The 24,785-nt window shown below is 42.7% G+C and overlaps 1 protein-coding gene across 1 annotated transcript in view; it reads left to right on the top strand.

Moving 5' to 3' along the window:
• The window catches only part of LOC145413974 (oplophorus-luciferin 2-monooxygenase non-catalytic subunit-like), a 29,473-nt gene extending 17,196 nt beyond the window's left edge, over nucleotides 1–12,277 (top strand). The window contains exons 2-3 of the mRNA XM_080283550.1: nucleotides 8,716–8,832; nucleotides 12,120–12,277. Of these exons, the coding sequence (XP_080139676.1) occupies nucleotides 8,716–8,832; nucleotides 12,120–12,277 (275 nt within the window). The remainder of the gene's footprint in view (nucleotides 1–8,715; nucleotides 8,833–12,119) is intronic.
• Nucleotides 12,278–24,785: the final 12,508 nt, after the last annotated feature.

A 24,785-nucleotide genomic window follows, 5' to 3' on the forward strand; every position in this document is an offset into this window, starting at 1 on the left:
ATAACTCCATCCCCCATCCCTTTCTCTGGCCTGTCTCTTTTTAGGAACTACAAAACAGAGGAGGGGGTCCCTAGTCCCCTCACCCCGCCCCTTTTAGTCGCCGTTTACGACACGCAGGGAATACGGTGGCAGTATTCTTCCTAACACAACCTGGCCGCAGAGTAGTAGTACCACCCCATAGTGCGGCCAGGTTGTGTCCCCCCCGCCACAGGGGGGTCACAAACAAACACCTCCCAAACCCACGGTGCCTTCACCTCCAACATCGAACATATCACTTCTTACAAAGAACAACCTTCTGCCCCTCTCCCGGTGACGACTCAAGATGCCTGGAACCACTGTCCAACTCTCTTCTTCTTCATTTCTGCAACATTCGTGACCTTTCCTCTAACTTTCGCTCTGTTCATCACCACCTCTCCTTCTCTAAACCTCACCTTCTTTTTCTAACTGAGACTCAGCTGTCTGAGGCAACTGACAGCAGACCCTTTTCTGTATCCTCGTACTTTCTCTATACTGTACTCATTTCAAAGCCAAAGGTGGCTGTTGTGTACAGTATATATACGCAACAACTTATCTTGCTCTCATGTTCCTGAACTCGATTTTTCTGAACTCTCTACACTCTGGCTTCGGCTTTCATGTCATTCTCTGACTAAATATATCTGTACTGTTTACTTATCTCCTAATTCTTCTGACTATAAAAAATTCTTTGACTATCTTACTTCTACGATGGAACACATTCTATTCATTTCTCCTTTCTCTGCAATCCCCATTCTAGGATATTTCAGTGTTCACCACCACCTTTGGCTCTCCTCTCCTTTCAGTGATCCACCTGGTGTACAAGCCTACACCATTTCTATCCTTAATGACCTAGAGCAGCTTGTACAGCACCCTACCTGTATCCCTGACCACCTTGGAGAGAGCTCCAACATACTTGACCTCTTCCTTACAACTAATCCATCTGCTTACACTGTTAATTTTTTCTCTCCGTTGGGCTCCTTCAATCACAACCTTATCACTTTAACCTGTCCTATCGCTCCAGTACGGTCTGCGGACCCTACAAAGAAACGTCGTCTGTGGCACTTTGGAGCCGCAGATTGGAAGGCCCTCAGGCAGTACTTCTTTGATTTTCCTGGAATGATTATTGCTGCCATGGCCGGGAGCCATCTGGGTGTGCTTTGTGCATTACGGAGATTATTCTTGCGGGCATGGAAGCATACACTCCTTTCTTGTATCCTTTGACTAATGCACGAAAGCCTTGGTTTAATCACGCTTCTTCTAATGCTATCCACAACAAGGAGAGGGCCTATAAAAGGTACCAGAGCCAACCCACCCCTGAATCACATCTTTTTTATGTTTCTGCCCAGAATCATGTTAAGTCTGTTCTTTGCTCTGCTAAAAATAATTTCATCCGTAATAAATGCTCTCAACTCTCTAACTCGAATTCTTCCCGCTCCTTCTGGCACCTTGTCAAAAACCTTTCTAACAACTTTACCTCATCATCCTTCCCAACTCTTTTCTACTCCGATGGCTCTGTAGCTATATCTTCTACTGATAAAGCAGATCTCTTTGCTCAGACTTTCTCGTCCAATTCCAAATTAGACGATTCCGGTGCTGTTCCTCCATCACTTCCCCCCTCTGTCTTCCTCACGGCTGACATTAAAATTTCTTCAACTGATGTATTTTCTGCCATCACAGGCCTCAATACTAACAAGGCATATGGGCCTGAAGGAGTCCCTCCTGTTGTTCTCAAGAACTGTGCTTCAGTGCTTACACCCTGCCTAGGCAAACTCTTTTACCTTTGTCTGTCAACTTGTACCTTTCCTTCTTGCTGGAAATTTGCTCTCATTCAGCCAGTCCCAAAGAAGGGTGACCATTCCCAACCCTCAAACTATCGTCCAATTGCTTTAACATCCTGTATCTCAAAAGTTTTCGAGTCTGTTCTTAAAAGAAAAATTATAAAGCATCTTTCCTATCACAACCTTCTTTCTGATCGTCGGTATGGGTTCTGTCAGGGACGCTCCACTGGCGATCATCTCACCTACCTTTCAGACTCCTGGTCATCCTCCTTTCGGGATTTTGGCGAAAGCTTTGCCATTGCACTTGACATCTCAAAGGTTTTCGATCGAGTCTGGCATAAATCTTTAATTTCCAAACTGCCCTCTTACGGTTTCTATCCTTCTATCTGTGCCTTCATCTCTAGCTTCCTTTCTGGTCGTTCTGTAGCCGCTGTTGTAGACGGCCATCGTTCTTCTCCTAGATCTATTAACAGTGGTGTTCCTCAGGGCTCTGTCCTATCACCAACTCTCTTCCTTTTGTTCATCAGTGACCTTCTAAGCTATACATTTAACCCTATCCACTCATATACACTGATGACTCCACCCTTCACGTTTCCATTCGATTCCCGCAACGTCCATCTCAGCAGTTACCTCAACAAACAAGGGATGAGGCTATGGCACACCTATTTTCTGACTTGGCTCGAATCTCTAACTCGGGTAAAAATAATCTGGTTGTTTTTAATGCATCAAAGACTCAGTTTTTGCACCTATCAACCCGACAAAATCTTCCACAGGTGTACCAACTAATGTTTAATAATATTCACCCTAATCCTGCATCATCCTTGAACATGCTTGGGGTTTCATTTACTCGGAACTTATCTTTGAAAGATCATATTACATCTCTTGTAAAATCTGCTTCCAAGAGATTGGGTGTGCTAAGCCGACTCCATTCCTTTTTTACCCCTGCACAGTTGTTGACTCTATACACGGGTTTTATCCGCCCCTGTGTGGAGTACAACTCTAATGTGTGGGGAGGCTCCCCACATACAACTCTTCTCAATAGGGTGGAGTCAAAGGCTTTTCGCCTCATTAACTCTCCTCCTCTTACTGACTCTCTTCAACCTGTCTCTTTGCTGCACTGTTGCATCTATATCTCTTTTCTATCGTTACTTCAGTGGTCACTGCTCCTCTGAACTGTTTGCATGCATTCCTCCACCTCTACAACGGGCGCGTAGCACCCTTCTAGCAACAAACTCTCATCCCTTTTCTATTGAACTCTCTAATGCAAGAGTTAACTGTTACTCCCAGTCCTTCATTTATGCAACAGGTCAACTCTGGAACTGTCTCCCTCTGTCTGTATTTCCTGCTTCCTATGATTTCCAGTCTTTCAAACGCAGTGTGTCCACGCATCTCGAAATGATAGGATCTTGAATTTGGCTCTCTCTTGCATTTTGTTTTTCTCTTGGAAGGAAAAGTTTTGCGGGCTCGTTGCCTTTGGTTCCTTCTTCCTCACATAATAAAAAAAAAACATAATCGTGAATCATTTCGCATACATATCACCTTACACCAAGATGTACTGAGCCCGGAAAACAATCTTTTCTGCTTAAACAGAATATACGGTGGAATTCTTTTATTCCAAAACAGACCCGTAATATTATCAAGAAACAATGAACTCTACAAGCACAAGGCTGGATTGCATTAGCAACCTATACCTGAATCATTTCGGACCACAAGTCATCCAGGCTCGCACAAACATCAGCGACTACTCATACATACACTGCAACATTCCCAATATTTGAAGACATGGAACAATCATCACTATACTTAAACCAAACAATGATCCATCAGATCCTTTATCTTTCAGATCCACAGCACTATACAGCACACTATCCAAGATAAATGAACGTGTGATTATTGACATAGTTTCACCTCATATCCCCCATGCTCTTTCAGAACATGGCTTTAGAACACTCCATTCCACAGTCACCTTACTTACCAACCTCACACAACACACATCTGATGGCACCAACTCCGTAAGACTTGCACAACATGCACTTCTTCTACAACTAAAATTAGTAAAATTCTAAGATGCCAAACCCCAGTGCAAACTAATCACTTAAACCTATAATTCAAATTAAGAGAACACCAAACGCAGGCTTGGCAACTGCTTATCTGGTAGACAAGCACATGCTGCACTCCAGGTCAAGCCTTCACGAACACGAAGCTTCCCCAGTGGATTTCCACAGGGTTCTGTTCTTTCACCTAAACTCTGCAGTTTATACATGCATGGAATTCCTCCATCTTAAATGTCCACAAACGTTGCCTGATATGTACATCACAACAGCATAACAATGACACTTCACAGCATAGACATAAAAAGCCAGTGCACTCCGGACTCAACGCACTTAAGGGCACTTACAGGGACTCACTTTAGGCAACAAAAAGAAACACTCTTCCTTCTCAACATATAATATATTAGATCAGTTATGTCCAGTGCCTTTCTTGGATGGGCCTCATCCTATTTATGAATCAACAAAACACCTTGCAAAGCATACAAAACAAATCCCTACTCATCATTACTGCATGCATCAAAACCACTGCACATCTCACATATACTTTGAAACAAAAGCTCTCCCTGTCAAATCATATTTCGTTGTATGAGAGGCACATAATTCTATGTAGCAGTCTGTGGTACAAGAAAACACCGATATCATTACATGATAAAGTCTTCCAACAAAACTATCTATCTATCTATCTATTGCCAGACGCCTCAATCCCGTTTGGGGTGGCCACAAACAAATCGCCTCCAAGTCGCCCTGTCCCCCGCCATTTCACTGCCCTGCTCCCAACTCACACACCCCTCTCTCATATACCTCTCCACCCCATCCCTCCATCTCATCCTCGGCCTCCCCCTCCCTCTTCCCCCCTCCACCTCACTCACATATCCTCATTCGTCAGCCTGTCTCTCCACGTGACTCCACAGGCTCCTCTTAAATAACTCATTTCCACTGCTCTCACTCTTGACTTGTGTCCTTCCAACAATGTCCAAGCTTCACTTCCGTACGTTAGAGTTAGTATCACAATACTGTCATGTAGTAACTTTTTCAGTTCCATGCTCACTTCCCTGTTTCTTATCACTGCTTTCAAAGAACAAGCAACCTTTCTTCCCTGCTGTACCCTTTCAAGCACTTCACCCTCCAAACCTCCATCCTTACTCATCACACTACCCAAGTACTTAAACGTACTCACATTTTCCAATTCCTCACCATCCAACCTCGCTGTACATTCACTAACTTTACCTCTCTCAAAGACCATCACTTTACTCTTCCCTACATTCACCTTTAGATTCCGTTTCTTACACACTCTCTCAAACTCATCCACCAAGCCTTGCAGCTCCCCTTCGTCTTCACTCAACAACACAGTATCATCTGCAAACAACAGTACAGGGAGTTTCCAAACACTATCCTCTCTCACCAGGGCCACTCCAACATCCACTACCCTACCTTGTACCTCTTTTATTACCCCATCCATGTACAGATTGAACAACCATGGAGACATGACACATCCCTGTTTCAAACCAACTTTCAAAGAGAAAAATTCATTTAGTTCACCATCCACACGCACTGCAGCCTTCGCACCATCGTACATACTCTTCACAGCATTCAACAACTTTCCATCTACTCCATATATTCTTAACACTTTCCACAATCCTTGTCTATCCACCCTGTCATATGCTTTCTCCAAATCCATGAAAGCCGCATACAACTTCTTTCCCTTCTCTAGAAACTTTTCCACTAAAGATCTAAGAATGAATATCTGATCTACACAACCTCTTCCCTTCCTAAAGCCTCCCTATTCTTCTCCAACTAATGTCTCTGTTCTTTCTGTAACTCTGTCTATAAGTATCCTACCATACACTTTTCCTATTATACTAAGAAGAAAAATGCCCCTGTGATTACCATACACTTCTTTTTCCCCTTTTCCTTTGTACAAGGAAATAATTATACCTGACTTCCAATCCTCCGGGACTCTACCTTCCTCCCAGGCCAATCTGCACATCTTCCACATCCATTCTACTACTATCTCTCCCCCATGCTTCAGCATTTCACCACACACTCCATCAATTCCTGGGTCTTTCCCCGATTTAACTTTCTTCATTGCTTCCACAACTTCTATCCTACTGTTTTCTTCCTGTCTTCTCACCTCCCTCCTTCTCCAACAAAACCATAAACAAAAAAAACTCTGTCTATTACTAGACGCCTTAATCCCGTGAGGGGTGACCCAAAACAAATCGCTTCCATATCGCCCTGTCCCCCTCCATTTCACTGCCCTCCCCTCACCTCACACTCATCCTCTCTCATATACCTCTCCACTCCATCTCTCTATCTCATCCTTTGCCTCCCCCTCCCTCTTCCCCCCCTCCACCTCACTCACATACACTCTTCTCTTTAGTTTCCCGCTCTCCATCCTCTCCACATGGCCAAACCACCTCAGTGTATTTGTCCTGACGCTTTCGATCACATCCACATCCACACTACAATGCTCCTTCATATCCTTATTTGCCAGTCTGTCTCCCCATGTAACTCCACATGCTTCTCCCAGATAACACATTTCCACAGCTCTCAGTCTGGACTTGTGTCCTTCTAACAAGGTCCAAGCTTCACTTCCGTGCGTCTGAATTAGTATCAGAATACTATCATGCATCGACTTTTTTACTTCCATGGTCACTTCTCTATTTCTTATCACTGCTTTCAAATAATCAGTAACCTTTCCGTTTCAAGCACTTCATCCTCTGAACTTCCATCCTTACTCATCACACTACCCAAGTACTTAATGCACTCACAGATCCATGTCTTCACCATTCAACCTCACTGTACATTCAGTGGCTTCATATCACCACACCCAATTCAGCAATATCCCAACTCCAGACATTCCATCTACATACTCATTTACATACTTATACCCATTTCACGCACAGAACAATACAACACTTTAATCAGATCGCTATATTACAACCTCCCCTCTCCCCTCATCACAACATCTATCCATCAGAAGTGTCCTTAAACAGATCTGCTAGAGTTCACCCAGCCAGGCTTTGATCAAGACACCACCCAGCCCTCCTCAACTACTAGCATAGATTTGGCTTGGGTGCAATCACAGATGACACGTGCCCCGCTCGCAGAATACGCCTGCACAATATAACCTACATAATGGGGCACTGCACAGCACATGCCACACTTAGGCGCAGACACAACATCGACGGTATGGGAAACCAATAGGACGATACCTTAGGGGCAATATCCTACCTGCGTTCGACTGGTCTGCTCGGACAGAGACTAGGGTTTAACAAAAACAACAAATAAGGTTGAAATGATAAGGTACTTGTTGGGCAAAGAGTATGCGATTGGTGTAATGTGAGTCAGTGGGAAATGCACATTAACTCCATGCCAGCAGTGAAAGCACCAACTGTCTACTGTACCTGCGGGTACATAATTATAGACCTCAGTGAACGGAGAGTCTTGTCAACAGTCAAAGTCTGGTACATGAACAGAATTAGGAAACATCTCTTGTGAGAACAGATAGTTCGTTGTGCTATCAAGGCATTTAGGAGAAATGATCCTGACTACTGTATTGTCTTATGATTCATAAAACTTTATTCATTAATCATCTAACACTGTCTTATTTGTTAAGTACATGCTGTCATAAAGGAATTGTATACATATATATCAGTACCGAAGGAATGTCGTTGAAAAGCCGAAAATCTAAACACTCTTGGAAAACCGTTGGCACTTCCAGCGGAAATCGCGTCAAGAATTTTACGCAGCTCCTCCCTATTCGCATCCCTATGTCTAATTCTGTTATTGTAAATTAATAGTTCCAAACTTTTCAGTGATGAATATACATTTTGGTCTATGTTCTTAATTTGAGCATGTTATTAAAAAAAAAAAAGAGAGGGGGGGAGGGAAAGAAAGAAAGAAAAGGTAACACCAACAAAAGGAGACTATAACTTTGTAAGCAAGATACAAGTTTTGGAGACAGCTAGATGTCTTCATGTTTTGTTGTGCAGTGAATACTGGAGGGGAACGGAGTGCTATTTAATGAAAACATCCCCGCTAATACCATTACATTAGCCCACAATGAGACAGCCCTAGCATGTGCTCATTTAATGCGCTGGATGTTAGCGCTGAAGTGTAAAACCTAAACGTGTGTGGGATGTAGGAGGACAGATGGGCCTTAGAAAAAAGACTGTCAAATCGATGCCCAGAGGCGGATTAATACAAAATTAAAATATAGGTTCTGTAGCCAGAAGAAAAACAACGTAAGTATGTACTATGGGTCACAGAAGTATCGGTACACAATATACCTGAAATATTTGGGACCACAGAACGATGGCCGCTGAATTATTATTGTCCGACTTACCAAACGTTGGCAACCCTGATGTCGGGAGGTGTCATATGTGGCCAACTAGCAATATCCTCTTGCAAATATAAAGCAAATATTACGTATAAATATAGAGACATTGTTCATACACAATGAGACGTTGGTAATGTCAGCAGTTGATCGAATGTTTTCGGTAGGCATCGGACCCCCTGTGCACCGATACTTTTGTGACCCACAGTACATTTTGTCCAGTGAGCCTCATTGCAATGCACAAGGAAAGTAACAGTGCTATATACTACTGATCAACATTCAGTCTTTCCTGTCACATTATTCCTTTTGACTAAAATAGCTTGGATAAATCAATGTTACTTTTTTTTTTAAATCTTTGACTGAACAGGTTTGTCACTTTGGAGTCCTGGTCCTTCTTCGCATTAAAGCACTCAGTTTTATTCAGAAATCATAGATATATAAATAAATATGTATATTAATTAATTAATATGCAAGTAAACAAATAAATAGATAAGAAAAAAATAACTCCTTTTCCTCTGCTCTCCGTGCGAAGCCCTGGACCACACAGCCCGAGTGAGCCTGAGGGGCAACGAGATCACTCTCCTGTCTCGAGACAACTGGGAAGGACTTCTTGATCAAGTCAATAATGACGACGCTATCGATCTTAGAGGTACTGTATAAACTGGTGGTGCAGGAGGTGGGGGTGTAGTCGTGGTGAGGGTGTGGTGGTGGTGATGTGGATGTGGTGGTGGTAAGGATGTAGTTATGGTGGTGTGCATACAGTGGTGATCGTGAGGGTGTGGTGGTGGTTGGCGTGTGTTGGTGGTGAGGGTGTGGTGATGGCTGCTTGGATGTGGTGGTGATGATGTAGTTGTGGTGGTGAGGGTATAGGGGGTGAGGGTGTAGTGTGATGAGGGTGTGTTAATGGTGAGGGTGTGGTGGTGGTTAGGGTGTGTTGGTCGTGAGGGCGTGGTGATGATGAGGGGATGGTGATGGTAGTTAGAGTGTGGTGATGGCGAGGGTGTAGTGGTGGTGGTGAGAGTTTGATGGTGGTGAGGGTGTGGTGGTGGTGAGGGTGTGGTTGTGGTGATTGTGTGATGGTGGTGTGGGTGTATTGGTGGTGAGGGTGCGGTGGTGGTGAGGGTGTGTTGGTGGTAAGGGTGTGGTGATGGTGAAGGTGTGTTAGTGATGAAGGTGTGGTGGTGGTGGGGGCGTTATTGGTGAGGGTATGGTGGTGATGAGTGTGTAGTGGTGGTGGTGAGGGCATGTCCGTGGTGAGGGTGTGGTGGTGGTGAAGGTGTGTTGGTGGTGGTGAGGATGTGGTGATGGTGGTGAGGGTGTGGTGATGGTGAGGGTGTGTTGTTGGTGAGGGTGTGGTGGTGGTGAAAATGTTATTGATGGGGGTGTGAGAGTATGTTGGTGATGGAAAGGGCATGGTGGTGGTGAGTGTGTTGGTGGTGGTGTGGGTGTGTTGGTAGTGGTGAGGATGTGTTGGTGGTGAGGGTGTGTTGATGGTGGTGAGGGTGTGGTGGTGGAGGTGTGTGGTGGTGAAGGTGTAATGTTCGTGGTGAGGGTTTGTTTGTGATGGTGAGGGTGTGGTGGTGGTGGTGAGGGTGTATTGCTGGTGAGGGTGTGTTGATGGTGAAGGAGTGTTTGGGGTAGTGAGGTTGTGGTAGTGAAGCTGTGTTGGCGGTGAGGGTGTGGTGGTGGTAAGGGTGTTATTTGTCAGGGTGTGGTGGTGAGGGTATAGTGGTGGAGAGGGCTAGTTGGTGGTGAGGATATGGAGGTGGTGAGGGTGTGTTGGTGGTGAATCCGTGGTTGTGGTGATGTATTGGGACTCCATATTGTAGTTACAAATCATAATAGATAGATAGATAAATAGATAGATAGACAGCTCTATGCGAGCCTGGGTGGTGAGGGTGTAGTGATTGTTAGGTTGTGGTGTAGTGAGGGTGTGGTGGTGGTGAGGGTGTGGTGGTGGTGAGGGTGTGGTGGTGGTGAAGGTGTGGTAGTGGTGGCGAAGGTGTGTTAGTGGTGAAAGCGTGGTTGTGGTGAGGGTTTGGTGGTGGCGAGAATGTGTTGATGACGAGGATGTGTTGGTGGTGAAGGTCTGTTGGTGGTAAGGGTGTGGTGGTGGTGAAAGGATGGTTGTGATGAGGGATTGGTGGTGGTGAGGGTATAATGGTGGTGAGGATATGGTGGTAGTGAAGGCGTGGTGGTGGTGAGGATGTGTGTTGGTGGTGAGGATGTTGGTGATAGTGAGGGTGTGGTGGTGCTGAGGGTGTGTGATGGTGAGGGTGTAGTGCTGGTGGTGAGGGTGTGGTGATGGTGAGTGTTGTGTTGATGGTGTGGTGGTGGTGAGGGTGTGGTGGTTGTGAGGATGTGGTAGTGGTGAGGGTGTTGTAGTGGTGGTGAGGGTGTGGTGTGGTGAGTGTTGTGTTTGTGAGGATGTGGTGGTGGTGGTGGGGGTGTGGTGGTGGTGATGGTGTGGTGGTGGTGAGTGTTGTGTTGGTGAGGATGTGGTTGTGGTGAGGGTGTGGTGGTGGTGAGGGTGTGGTAGTGGTGGTGTGGGTGTGATGGTGGTGAGTGTTGTGTTGGTGAGGATGTGGTGGTGGTGAGGGTGTGGTGGTGGAGGTAGTCGAGTGTGCTGGTATGGTCGTGTTAATGGGGTGGTTGTGATGGTGAACGATTATGATATTTGCGGTTATGAAAAGGAAGTGGCATTAACCGTTGTTATAGGTGTATCGATAACTGCAGTGGTGAATGTGGTGGTGAAAGACAATGCATGGTGCTGAGAGATGATGACAGAGGATTGTAGCGACTGTAACAGCTACAAGTGGCGAATGTGGTGACGAGGACGGTGATCAAGGATGTGAAAAATGATTATTGGAATTGGACGATTGCGGTGACAATGGAAATTGAGGACGTTGGTATTAAGACCGTGTGTTATTTTGCTCTGCTGTTTGCTTTATATTGTGCCTTATATCTATACAGGTAGGCTAATACAGACAATAATAAAGGTGGGTAAAAGTGAGGAAAGATAACAAGAGGCACTCAGCTAGTCTCCGTAACTTAGACCTTTGAGCCTGTGGCGGGTTATTCGCCATGTATCCTTGGATACAAGACCCGTATAGTATCTGGTTTATGCTGCCACAGTTACCTACCCAGTGTGGTACCGTAGGTACTCATTTTATCTATCAACCTAACAAAGATAAATTGGCACCTGATGCAGGCGGCACCAGCTGACCACACCAGCACTCGGACCCTGATGCTACGGAGCGGACAGGTTCATAGTAACCTTCTTGCATTGTTGTTAAGTACTGTAACAGTTCGGACATTTTGCCGTAGTACATTATGTAACTAAATGCTTCAGCCTTCAGTATCACAAATCCAGTCAGTTTCTCCTGTGTTGCTTACCGGTACTTTGAGTAGGGATACTGCCATGCTTATTTCTGACCCCATTTCTTTTTTCTCACTAAGACTTATGTCGTTTGGAAATAACCGATGTACTGTCAAGTGTAGGCCTAAGACAGTGTAGACAGCCCCTCAATTATTTTATCAATAAATCAGTTGTGGGACATCAGTTGTAATATGTTGTTAGTAACCTTCAGAAAGATCAATTACTTTTTTCCAAAAGTTTATTTCTTAAACAAGTGTCAGAAATCATATACTGGTTTTCTTTTCGCACTGTTTGTTTATATCAGTTAATTAATTAGTTACATACAAAGAGCAAGTAAGAGTGGGTGGAGATTAGGATGAAAGGAAGGATTAAGGGTAAGTTGGGACGGGGGATTTGGTGGGATGTAAGGTGGATTTAGGTGGAATGCAAGAAGGGGTTTAGGTAAATTTTTTGATATTTAGTTTAAGATTAAGTAATGAATAGATAAATAGGCAATCGACAAAAAATTATGGGTTAATGTGCTACTTGTATTTTCTTCTGTCCTGACGCAACCATAGACAACCCGCTGACGTGCGGCTGTGACGTATACTGGCTGATGCTGGACCCAGACACGCTGAACAAGATCCACAGTGAAACGACGTGTGGGACCGACACACTCCTGACTGATCTCCCTATAGAATGGTTTACTGAACATTGTCCCGAGGGACCAATTTAGGAAAATCTTGGAGCAAATGAAATAAATAAATGTATATAAATAAATAAATAGAAATAAATAAATCAATCAATATAAATAAAGAAAGAAATTGAAAGGTAAATAAATAAACCAACAAATAAATGGATAAACAAAATAAGAAACAAGCAACTGAATACGTAAATTCATTCATACTCTCTGTGTGTGAACTGTCACGCGTGATGAATAAAGTGAATTCAAAATGTTCCATCCAAGATTAGTTTGATAAATATACTGTGATGTGAAGATTGAGGTATGTATTTATGTCAACCTATAAATATCTCTAGCAAAATGATTTACAGTATAATTTTTCCCACTATGATAAGCACTAGAGGAGGTAAATGAGGAGACACTAATAGGGAAGCCAACCCTGAGCATACAACAACTCCTGAAATCAGATGAGGTCAGTCTAATTCTATGGTTGATATCTCATTTTATATATAGTTACAGAAGATCCTCAAGCAATGCTGGGGTTGATGAAAGCATTTATCTAACCATTTATGTTCGAAAAGAGTCTCCTAACCTGAATGAGCCGCGCTGTTCATCCCCGTAACGTATGCTTGAGCCTGGGGTGGATTATTCACCCATTATCCTGGGAGCTAATTCTATCCGAGTTTCCACAAATACTTCTTCCTAAGTGCTATCCTAGGTACCCATTCTTCCTACCAACCCACAAGGAATGGATGGACACTGAGGTGAGTCACCCAGTTACCCACAGCAGGAGTCAAAACCTGGTACTAATCACTAGGCCACTGCGGTAGTTGTCAAGTAGAGAAAAAATATATAATAAAGATGCCATTCCATTGAAGTGATGGCGTGCTGTGAAATGTAAGATTAGATCAGAAGAAGACCATAAACAGATCGCCTCCAGGCCACCCTGTCCTCCGCCATCAGGCTACTTTCTCCATATCACATCCATCTCATCTCACTTCACTCTATCCTCGGCCTCCCTCTTCTCCCCGTCTCCTCCTCACGCACATACACTATCCTGCCGGTCTCTCAATTTCCACTCTCTCCACATGGGCAGTGCACCTCAGGATACTTCCAACACTTTTCAGAACAACCCCATCAACACCATTTGTCTGTCTGTTTCTCCACATAACTTCACAAACTTCTCTCAGCTTATTTCCACTCTTCTCACTCCTGATGTGTATCCTTGCAATACATTCCAAGCTTCACATTCATGCACTTGAGTGGAAATCACAAATCTGTCACGGAACGACTTCTTTAATTTCACGTTCACTTCCCTGCTCCATATCATTGCCCTCCGTGTATATGCAGTGTTCCTTCTGTGGTATACCCTTTCTTGCACTTCATCCTCTAAACTTATTTTGATCATTACACTACAAAAATATATAAGGCCAAGTGCGTTCTCCATCTCCTAACTATTCAGCCTCGCGATGCCCTCCTTGATTTCCCTCCTCCCAAAGAACATAAATTAACTCTTTACTACACTCATCTCCAAACTTTGTTTTTTACAAACACTTCCAGACTCTCACTTCATACAACAGTATTATCAGAGAACAAAAGTATAGGCAATTTCCAAATCTTATTCTCTCTCGCTAAGGTCTCTCATACATCCACTGGCCAACTTGGTATTTCATTTATAACATCATGCATATCTAGGATGCCCTGCGAGATATGTGAAAAACTTCAGGTTACTCTTTGGCTAATTTTGAGTGAAAATACCATGTCAACATGGGTTTAGTTCTTGCTGAAGATTTTATGGATGAAAGTGGTCTTCCTCATATTTCATCCATAAGGTCACCAACAAATGCAGGTTTGGAAGGACTGAGAATAGAACCCTCACTGAGGTAGCATTAGTTTACTTGAAATTACCTAAGGATTAGTTATCTTAAGTTTCTCATGCATCTCGCGTAGCACATTATATATATACTGAACAGCCATGGGGGTGTAAGACGTCTCTGCTTCAGTCCAACGGTCTCCCCATCTTGTGTGGATTCTAGAATGACTGTTCCGATTGCCAGTGAAGCATATGTCTGCAGAGTTCTGTATGGTGCATAGTCAAGTAGTTATCTTAGACAATGAGACTGTTGATGCCGTAGCAGCTCGTGTTGCCATCAGATCACCCTGTATACCATTCCGTTCTGTTCCGGTGTCAGACTTCTTTTCTGTCTTCTGTAGGTGTCTTACTATGCCCCTGTCAGTCTTGCTAGTCCTCAGCTACCAGTGCTAAACTTTATGCTGTTAAACTCTTCGTGACACCTTGGCCCGCTCTTTGTCCTCACACTTGACGTTAGGAGTCGGCGTTGGCACATCTCAGGATTTACCATACCCGTCCGACTCATGGTTATTTGCTGTCTGAAGATCATCTTCCATATTGTTCAAATTGTGACACGACCCTGTCAGTTCATCATGTTCTCGATTGTCCTCTTCATAGCGGTGTTCGTCGCCAGTTTCTTCCTTCTCTATTTTGTCTTGGCCGTCCCCCTCTTCTAGTTAAAATTTTAATTGTATCCCAGACTTTTTCTGTGAACCGTCTAATGGTGTTTTTATCTCGCATTGGATTTTTGTGCTACATTTAGAGTTATACTTTTTCTCCTACATTTTATTTGAATTTTTAGCCATATTTTTTCTTCATAGATTTTTTAAATTTGTTTTTACTGTGATGTTACCATTTCTTGTTAATCTCCTTTTCTCTTTTCCCGTTTCTATTCCATATAGCTTTGCTTTGGATTAGTGTCATATGGTCTTTGATACCTAGCGCCAGGAATCCACTGTTTACTTCTGTTTCAGTCCAATATTTTAGTCAAATGACTCACTTGATTCATTTTCCACATGCACTGCCACATTTTTGCCTTCACACAGACTCCCGAGCTAATTTTTAAAAAATCCTATATATTCCACATACTAATAACTCTTTCCACGTTCCTTGGTTTTCATTCGCTTTCCCCAGATCTATGAAGGCAGCACACAAATTCTTTTTCTGCACATAATATTTTCCAATTCTATATTATAGAAAGAATATTTGGTCGTCATACCCCACCTCCTTTCTGATCCCCTGCCGCCCTTTAAAAACCAATTCCTCGACTCTTTTTCCCAAATGTTGACAAATATCCTTTTATATATCTTTCCCACCCACCTTACAAGAAGAATATCCCTATAACTGACATATCCCTTTCCCGTAATACAGGGAAATTAGAAACTATTTTACCTGATTGTCAATCCTCTGGCACTATGTCGTCCTCCCAAGTCAATTTGCATATTTTTAGACCAATTTAGTCATTACCTTTGGCTTATATTTCAACATTTTACCCCACACTAAAACTTCCTGGTGACTTCTTCAGTGACTCTCACACTTTCATGCCCTTGATTCCGTCCTCCGTCTTGTCTTTTCTTCTTTCAGCCATTCCCAGTAAAACTCCTACTGGCACTGTTTCCGTTCTTTATTCTAAACATCCTTAAAAGATTTTCGTCTTTATCTGATTGCGTTTTCTCCAACAGTATTCTACCTTTTACAGCTTTCATCCGTCTACTACCTCCCTTATCATTCAGTACTTTTTCTTGACCAACTACGAAACAGTTTCTTACATTATCTCCATATTACATTCAGGTTGTCTCCATGCTCCTCATTCCATCTCTCCATGCTCTCACTTGCTGAATTTCTGAAAATACAGTTCTCTTCTTTCATCGCTTTACATCCCCAGTCCCTGTACTTCCCCCCTCCCCCCCGGTCTCTCTCTCTCTCTTTCTCTCTCTCTCTCTCTCTCTTTCTCTCCTTCTTCTTACCCGCACTTCTAGCTTCTTGCACCAACTCTCACGCTATATAGGTACATTCTGTGAAATATCTCATTCACAGCTTCTGTCTCTTCCACCCGACCCATATCGTTACCTCTTCTCTCTCTCTTGTACTTCACTTTCTTTCCTCTACCTGTAGCCTTTCTAATCCATTTGCAAAAACTTTCCTCCAGTATTCCTCAACCTCTGTTCGTCGATTAATGTTTATTCTTGACATTACTGCATAACGATTAGTCACGCTGCTCCCCAGTCTTCTGTATAGTCTGGAACAAGCGCAGACATTATTATCTGGTCATCCACGCACATTGTCAATCACTGTCTTTTCTTCAGTCGGCTCCATCTTCCAACATTTTCATCATTCACCATGTGGGCGTATGGACCAGAGTCTGAAGGCGGAATTGGCCATTTCTGTAAGATTCCCCAGAGCACTGCCATCCCCTTTCACTGAATAGATACTATTAATTCTCCATCTACCCCACATTTTCTAGAATTCCCCACTTTCACATTCATTTCCTGAGTTAGAAATCCACTGTCACTACTATCACACTTTTCAAGGTTGTTTCTGTAATCTCGCAGAACTTTTTTTTTTTTTCTTACCTCGCTGTTTGGTCGTATGTTAGAACATATACACATAAAATTACATACTCATGCATTTCTACTTTCATATTTCTTAAAATGCAAGAAAGAAAATACCAAAGGCTACCACCTTGAAAAATAAATAAACTACCTACCTATTCTTATTGTGTAGCCAAAATAAGGATGCTTTCCTTTTTTGTTTTAAATAAACGCCCCTTGAAGGAACATTTTTTTTTTTTTTACAATAAATGCCCCTGAATGGGCATTAGGCCAGTAAGAGTCGATAATAATGAAAGCCAAATTAATTTTATGAAAGGTGATCATTTATTTCATACCAGTATTTTCTTATTACTCATGATTATGAAACAAAATAAGTAATAAAGTATATGGATAGTACCAGGACAAATACTGCCATCTACACATCACATGTAAACTCATTATTATACTACTACAACATAATCAAACATCAAACAAAGTTATGTAAAAAATACATAAAAAAGAATCATTACGAATGTAACAGTCTTGAACAAAAGAAACAGAATACACAGTTATATAAATGCAGCCTCTTCCTGCAAATCACAAATATATAAATGTGTACAGAACAATATACTGTACATATGTACAACAATCATGACCCTGTATTAAAAAAATAATAAAAATAAAACGGAAATAGAGAAAATTAAAAAAACATATATATAAAAACAGATGCAGACAATAAAAAGGTTAACCATAACCAAGTTAATAAAATAAATCACAACTCTCTCACCAGGCTGGTCTCTTTCAGGAAAGTCATCAGTTTATTACTCACACCAACGTCCCTATCACCCAAGACAGAATCAAGTGTGAAAGGGAGCACATTTGTCCTACAGTAGGCAGCCAGAGAAGTACGTTCCCCAGCTATACCTACTGCAGTACAAAAGGATGTGACTGATAGAAAACAATACGTCACAGGTGGTACAACGCGGTGGAAATTTTCTGTTAATGTAAGGTAACATATGTGTCACTAAGGTGGAATTCATATGGCGGCGAGCTAAAGCAACCTCCTCCCGCCTGTTTCCTTGGAAGGAACTGGATCAGTCACATAAAGTCCTTTTGACTAATGGAATTGTCAGGTTAGTCCACTGACATTGTCACAGATGATGAACTAAATTTTTTCCGAAAGAGATACTAGACTGTAGCTTCAGAGGAACGTCCCAAATCTCGAATTCTACAGCCGATTTAGGTAGTACGTTAGCCTGTTCATTGCCGTAAATACCGCAGTGACTAGGCATCCAGATCAGTGGAAAAGATTTAGCACGTGTGTGCAACTTATTGATAATGTTGCCCAAGACCTCATGTGATTAAGTCCTACACTAATATATTGCCTGAAGGGAGGACTTAGAGTCCGGAAATGTGACAAAACTGCCATGGTTTGAACGCAAACCAAAGTCTATAGCTTCATCTACGTCAAAGAGTTCGGCAGTAAATAGAGAAGTATGGGGGGGGGGGGATGCGAAAAGGGATACAGCACTCTGTAGGCCACACACTCACACCAACACATTCATCCAACTTAGAGTCGTCGGTGTACAAGTGGGGAAGGCGGTGGCTCAATCGGTAGAGAGGTGGCCTGTAGTCCTAACGGACCCAGATTCAAACCCCGGCTGGGGCGGGGAACAGTTTAAGGGTTTGAATTTCATAAAATCAGGCTTTACTGATCTACCAGAAGACCCGCCGACATGTAAAAATACCCCCGCTAATACCAATACACCAGTCCTGTATGCCCTAGCATGTATATAATATGGACGGTGGGTGTTAGCGCCGATGTGGTGACATGTAGAGGTGTATTGTATGTAGGAGGACTGATAGGCCTTGATAGCAGGCTGTGAAGCCTTCCCAGAGTCGGACACATTTTTAAAAAGTGGAATGACGCAAGGTTTCTAATGAGTATCATCCGGAACAACTGTCGTACCTCCACCTCCAGCACCCTGGACTTAACGACGGGGAGCCAGTCAGTGTTTATGGTGGTAGTAAGTGACTCCCAGCGCTATTTTTGCTGCTAAAACTTGATCCCCATTAGAAAGGTAGTACCCTAATGCCTCACGGATGAAGTGAAGCCTCACATTTACCGCCTTGAGGGCTGCTTACAGCAGGTATTCCCACTTTAGGAGGATCCGACAAATCGGGAGGCTAAGTGAGCGTTTACGATGGGTGGTGATATGAAAATAGTGGTTGGTCTCGTCGTGGGCGAAGGGGAGGCACGTTAGCCTTCATTTTCAACCAGTCCACACGAGAACATAGAAGAGTTCCGAGACATATACACAAGTACATGTTCAAGGACATCCAGTCTATGGAGTACTGCATCTGATGCCGACTCATACACCTGTGAGCCATAGTCACGCTTAGAAAGGATAATGAACTTATACATCGTCAATAAAGATTTTCTGTCCGCTCCCCATGATTTCCCAGAAAGAAATCTAAGGACGTTACCTTTTGTACTATAAGAGGCAAGCAAATGATTAATATGTGTTCTCCAACTGATCCTACTGTCAATATGCAGACCCAGGAATATTACTGAACTTTGAAAAGGTATTGGCTGATTATCTGAAGTTCAATGCAAAGGAGGTACGTTAAGTTTACGAGTAAAAACAACCGCGATACACTTAGAGACGGAACTTTCCCAAAACTATTTATGGGGTATAAGGTATGTGTAATATCATCAAGATCTGAAGATCCTAAGGTAACTTCTTGTGTAATATCAGCAAGATCTGAATAAGACAAAGGTGTCGAAGAACGCATGGGAAAATTTTACATTTGTCTTAAAAACTGGCTAATTATATGCTTAACTGTAACTATATTCCTTTCAAGTAATTAGAGAGCCACAGTCATATATCTGGAAAGTTATAAATTAAAAAGTTTTGTGGTTTTCTCTAAGACAATTCGAAAAGAAAACACTGAGCAGATTTGAATTCGGTACTTTCCACTAGGCTAAATGGCAAAATATTAAGCCAAAATTCTCAGCACATTTTTCAGCATAGAATTTTCAACCAAATTACTGTATCTCAATTAATTCCTGAGATATTTCAATTTCAAATATGGATTTTTAGAACAAAAATGAGTATATGACCTTCGAAAAAAAAGTTCAAGGTCATAATACATTTGGCACAAGTATTTGGATTACCATAGGGACCTTCATGTATAATATCATTAAGATTGACAAAAAAAGTGCAAAGAAAAATAATAACAGTAATAACTAGCACTCTGTAACTGTCCTGCACACAGTACTAGTCTCCACCTGCTGTTCCTGATGAAGGTCCTTGACTAACGGTCACTAAGGCACCTCAGTAGTGCTCACAGGTCATGGTAGGGAACATTCTGTAGTAATTTAGTGGAAATTCGTCCAAGTTCACCTTCCAAATTCCTAGTGCAGGATTAAAATCTCCAGTAGACACGGCCAATTTATCTCCTTCACTAATAATACTGATATGACTCTTTCTGCCATGCTGTTCCACTGGGCGTAAAGGATTTGGATTTTTTTCTATCATCAATGGTCCATGCCAGGACACATAACCTGGGCCCTTCAGATTCCTTCCACAGTCGCCGGTTCTCCTGGAATCATTGCGAGACTCTGAGGCCGGAAAAATAATAATACCAGCAAAAATAATAGTCTCCACATGTATTAGGTGGAGACTAATTAGTTACCTATATACTGACTGAGTAGCCAGAATAAGAAAGCTTCGCCATAACTATTTACGGAATACAAGGTATGAAATTTTGGCATCATAAACAAGTCTGTGACCTTTAAAAGTAGTTCAAGGTCATTCATATTCGGAAAATTTACTTAGTTTAACCTAAGGTAGCTTCTTGTGTAATATCAATAAGATGTGAAGCAAAAGTGTGAAAGAATGCGTGGGTACATTTTACATTTGTCTCAACATCTGGCTAACGGTATGCTTACCTGTAACCATATTCCTTTCACATAATTAGAGGGAACACAGCTATATTTTTGAAAAGTTACAGCTTAGCAGCTTTTGTGGTTTTGTCTAAAACAAGTGAGAAAGAAAACACTGCACAGATATGACTTTGCTACTCTCAACTACGGTAAATGGCAAAGTATTCAGCCAAAATTCTCAGCAAACATTTTAATCAGAGGATTTTCAACCGAATAGCTGTATCTTAATTAGTTTACGAGATATATCAATTTCAAATATGCAATTTTTGCACCAAAAATGAGCCTATGCCATTCAAAAGTTGTCAAGATCATTTATATTTGGCATAAGTACTTGGGTTACCCTAGGGTACCCTTCCGTATAATATCATTAAGATCTAAGAGAAAAAAGTACAAAGAAAAATAATAATAATACAAAAACAGTAAGCGTCGCCATTCTTATGGCAAAGCTAAGTAATACTGAAAAAAAACATGCTTCGTCATTTTTATATGGCGAAGCTTAATAACAGCCGATGTGAAGATCCGTCATTTACCCTTTCCATCCTTGAATCAACCGATACAGACTCTCGTCTACTCTCCATTCATTTTTTGCAAACAACAGAGCATATGTTCTTCCTCTCAATTATACCTACTCCAGTACTGCACTGCAAAGGAATTCTTTACAGCAGTTTCCTGTCTCACTTGAGCATCTAGATCTCATCTTGCTGAATCCATATTGGAATACTATATCTTCTTCTAAAAACCAAGTCGATCTGAAGGTGACCATATTCTCTAGCAGCTTGCACAGACAACTGGTCGGAGAGACTGACCTGTCTTTTTCTGGTATAGCAGCATCCTTGCCTGGTTTCAGGATGAGAATGATGATAACTTCTTTCCTGTTTTGTGGAACTGTGGCCTCCCTGAATATCCTGTTGTAGAGGGCGAACAGGAATTCCAGGGAGCACTCCGGTAAGTGAAATATCATTTGACATGGAATATTGTTGCTTGCTGAGGCAGTCTTATGGCAGAATTGCAGGGCTGACCCCACATTCCAGTGGGCGAATGACTGGTTGTAATGCCGCTTCATTTTATCTCTGCTCCTGAACGACACTGGGTGCCATTCGTACCTTGCTCGTAGGGTGACGAAAAGAGCAGTGTATAATGCCCAAGAGTAAATGTCTGCTATGGAATGAGCTGGTTCATTGGCGATATCTGTCTGATAAGTGACGATTGTGCCCCGGTGATGAAACCGGGGTCGACTTCCCAGCGATCTTGCACACCTTATCCCACACGAGTGCGAGCACAGTCTTCGACGTGGTGGAAGGCACTCAATGTTTCCACAATACCCATCCGGCTTCCTTGAAGATTCGCCTGGCATTGGCTTTGCTCTTCTTGTAGTGGACTAATGCCACATTGCTGGGTCTCTGTTTCAGTTGCGGTAATGCAGCTTTCCTCACTCAGACAGCTATTTGGCATTCATCTGACCACCAAGGCACCTGAGGTCTGTAGTACCTTCAAGTACTCTTGAGGATGGCTGTTTCTGCAGTTAGGTGGATCCGGGACGTCAGGTGCTCCAGGACTTCTTGAACACTGGGGAATTCCTCGGTTGGACCTTGCACTGCGGCAATGAATTAAAAGAGTTTCCTGTATGTGTGTTGAAGTCGCCATCTCTGCAGTCCGTTGAGTGGTATACCAACCAGTCTTGACGAGTCTGGGGCAGTGGGTGCCTCTGTTAAAGTCTTCCATGACTTTCCATGTGAAGTCCAGTTTGGCGTTGGCTGAATGTATGGAAAAGTCAGTATTGGAAAATGTTCCAGTTTGAATTTGAAAACTTGTTGGTGAATTGCTGTTGAGAACTGCTACATCCCTGTCTAGGAATAATGACTCCAAGGCTCTTCCTCTTGAGTTGCACATGGAGTCTCCCCAGAGGTGATGTAGCCGTTGAAGTCTCCTACTAGCAGGAATGGCTGGAGTAGCTACTTCATCAGGTCTTTCAAATCTTCTTTCTCTAGATCACGTGGAGGTAAGTAGTTGGGCGCTATGGTGTATGACCGTTTCAATCCTAATGTTACTGCCTTTACTTGCAGGGATGTCTGCTGGTGAAGCAGTTCGGAGGGAATGTCTTGTCATGCCATCACTGCTGCTCCTTCATGGGGCCTGGTGTCAGAGATCCCATTCTGAGCATAAACTTTGTACTCTTGCAGGAAATCAGGTGTGATTTCCTGTTCATGAACTCTTGCAGACATATACAAACTGGATTACAGAAAACTACCAGATGTTGCAACTTCTCCCATTTTGCCATACCTTGGCAGTTCCACTGCAACATTTTATCCATTACCTCCCAAATGACTTGGATTTAGGATAACTGCTCATTGATCATAAAGTTTTGATATGGTGGAGGTGTCAACGAGCATGGATCTTTCATCCTTTTTTGTTGGAGGAGGATTCCACTACCGTGAACTCCTGGTGCTCAATATTGTCCCGATGTTCTGGGCTCCGGGAATCATTGGGGAGTGAGATTTTTCTTTTTATCTTCTGGGGGTCTTTGGTTGAAGGAGGTTGGGGCTCCTACATGTCCTTCCCCTCTGCCCCTTGGACCTCCTGATTGGTCCCAGATACTGGAGTCTTGTGTCTGGTCCCAGTGGACGAGGTCTTCTCCTTGAGTCCAACGGTTTCTTGAGATTCACTCTTAGCTCCAGAGAACTCTGAAGCCTTGGATTTGCCTCCATTTCCTTCCTCGGTACCTGGATGGCTTGGGGAAGTGGCATGCCTCTGCTCCTTTGGCTCAGGAGCAGCAGAGGGTTTCAGCAGTTTCTTCGAGGATCATGTCCTGCTCAGAACTGTTGGATTCTCCCGAGCCTGCTGCGTCTTCTCGGGAGCCTTCAGCCTTCCAGAAGTCTCAGGTGAGGATCAGCAATGGGGAGTCCTCATAGCTTTCTTCCCCCTTCTTTTGGATCCTTTTGACCTCTGTTACACCTTCCTCTGCAAGTTCGGTCTGTAACGTGTCCTCTGAGTTGGCTATTACCTTCTGATGGAAAACAACTTTAACCTGATTAAGAAAGCGGTTGACAAACACTGAAATATCTACCCCTGCTATCTTCTTCAGGTATAAGATCTTCCGTGACTGGATCTCACTGTTTGCTTGTATTAGCAGCGTGCCTTCCTTGATCTGGCGGATCTTCTTAACGGGCCCACTTGTGTTCTTGATATCTTTCATGATCTGAAAGACTGAGATATCAATTATTTTCGTCGGAAATTTTAAGTCCTACGTGTCATTGTAAGCCAGCGTCCAGTGGTCGTTATTTTACTGGATTATTCAATCTGACATATTTTCTCAGCATAATTGTTTTTTCTTTTCCTTTTTTTTTTTTTTTTTCCAGTGATGAATCACTGATGTTGGTGAGAGAAAATTTTTTTGTTGCTTATATTCTGCAAGGCCATAAACACTGGATCCATAGGACGTTTGATCTGATACAAACGGAGCATAATCATACAGACGACTGGCATGGCTGTTAATCTAATTTAGCATTAGTAGGTATGTTACCCCGTGAAAGGGAGAGTTATTGATCTAATTTAGAGATCAAGGGGATATAGCGCAGAACAGTACTTGGTCTAATTTAGCGGGTGCACTACATCAGATGAGGAATGGGAGAGTTATTAGTCATATTTAGCTGGTATAACAGAGTGGGGGAAAACGTTCTTGGTCTAATTTAGCAGACACATCAGATGGAGAATGGGAGAATTCTTGGTCCAATTTAGCAGGTATGTTCTTTGGGTGAGGAATTGTAAGGTTCTTGATCTAATTAACAGGTATGTCAAAGGGGAAATAGGGTTCTTGGTCTGCTTTAGCATGTACAGTACATCAGATGAGGAATATCGATACGGCCCGTGAAGTATCCTGATTTAACTCGAGATGTATATAAGGTAAAGATTGGAGCTGCGAGACCTCAAAACTAGACTGACACCGTGTATTAACACAGCAGGTAGGGTTATATTAGTAGCACACGCTCTGGTTCGACTAGCAAAGTCAGCAGACCACAGTGGTTTATAGGAAGACCAGAAGTGTGGCAGCGTACACATTTGTGTACGTCTAGTCAGTTACTGCAGCAGTTAATAGATACCTGTGACTTTTGCTGCATCAGGAAACCCAGTTATTAATATAATGGAAGAAAAATGAAGATATCTGTAGCTCTGTGACACAAAAGACCATTAACACTAACTATAAAAGTAACCATTACGTCTTATAATCCACAA

The sequence above is a fragment of the Coenobita brevimanus genome, chromosome 12, assembly GCF_032717465.1.
Source record: "Coenobita brevimanus isolate Jiangsu-jjx chromosome 12, ASM3271746v2, whole genome shotgun sequence".
Classification (NCBI taxonomy): Eukaryota; Metazoa; Arthropoda; class Malacostraca; order Decapoda; family Coenobitidae; genus Coenobita; species Coenobita brevimanus.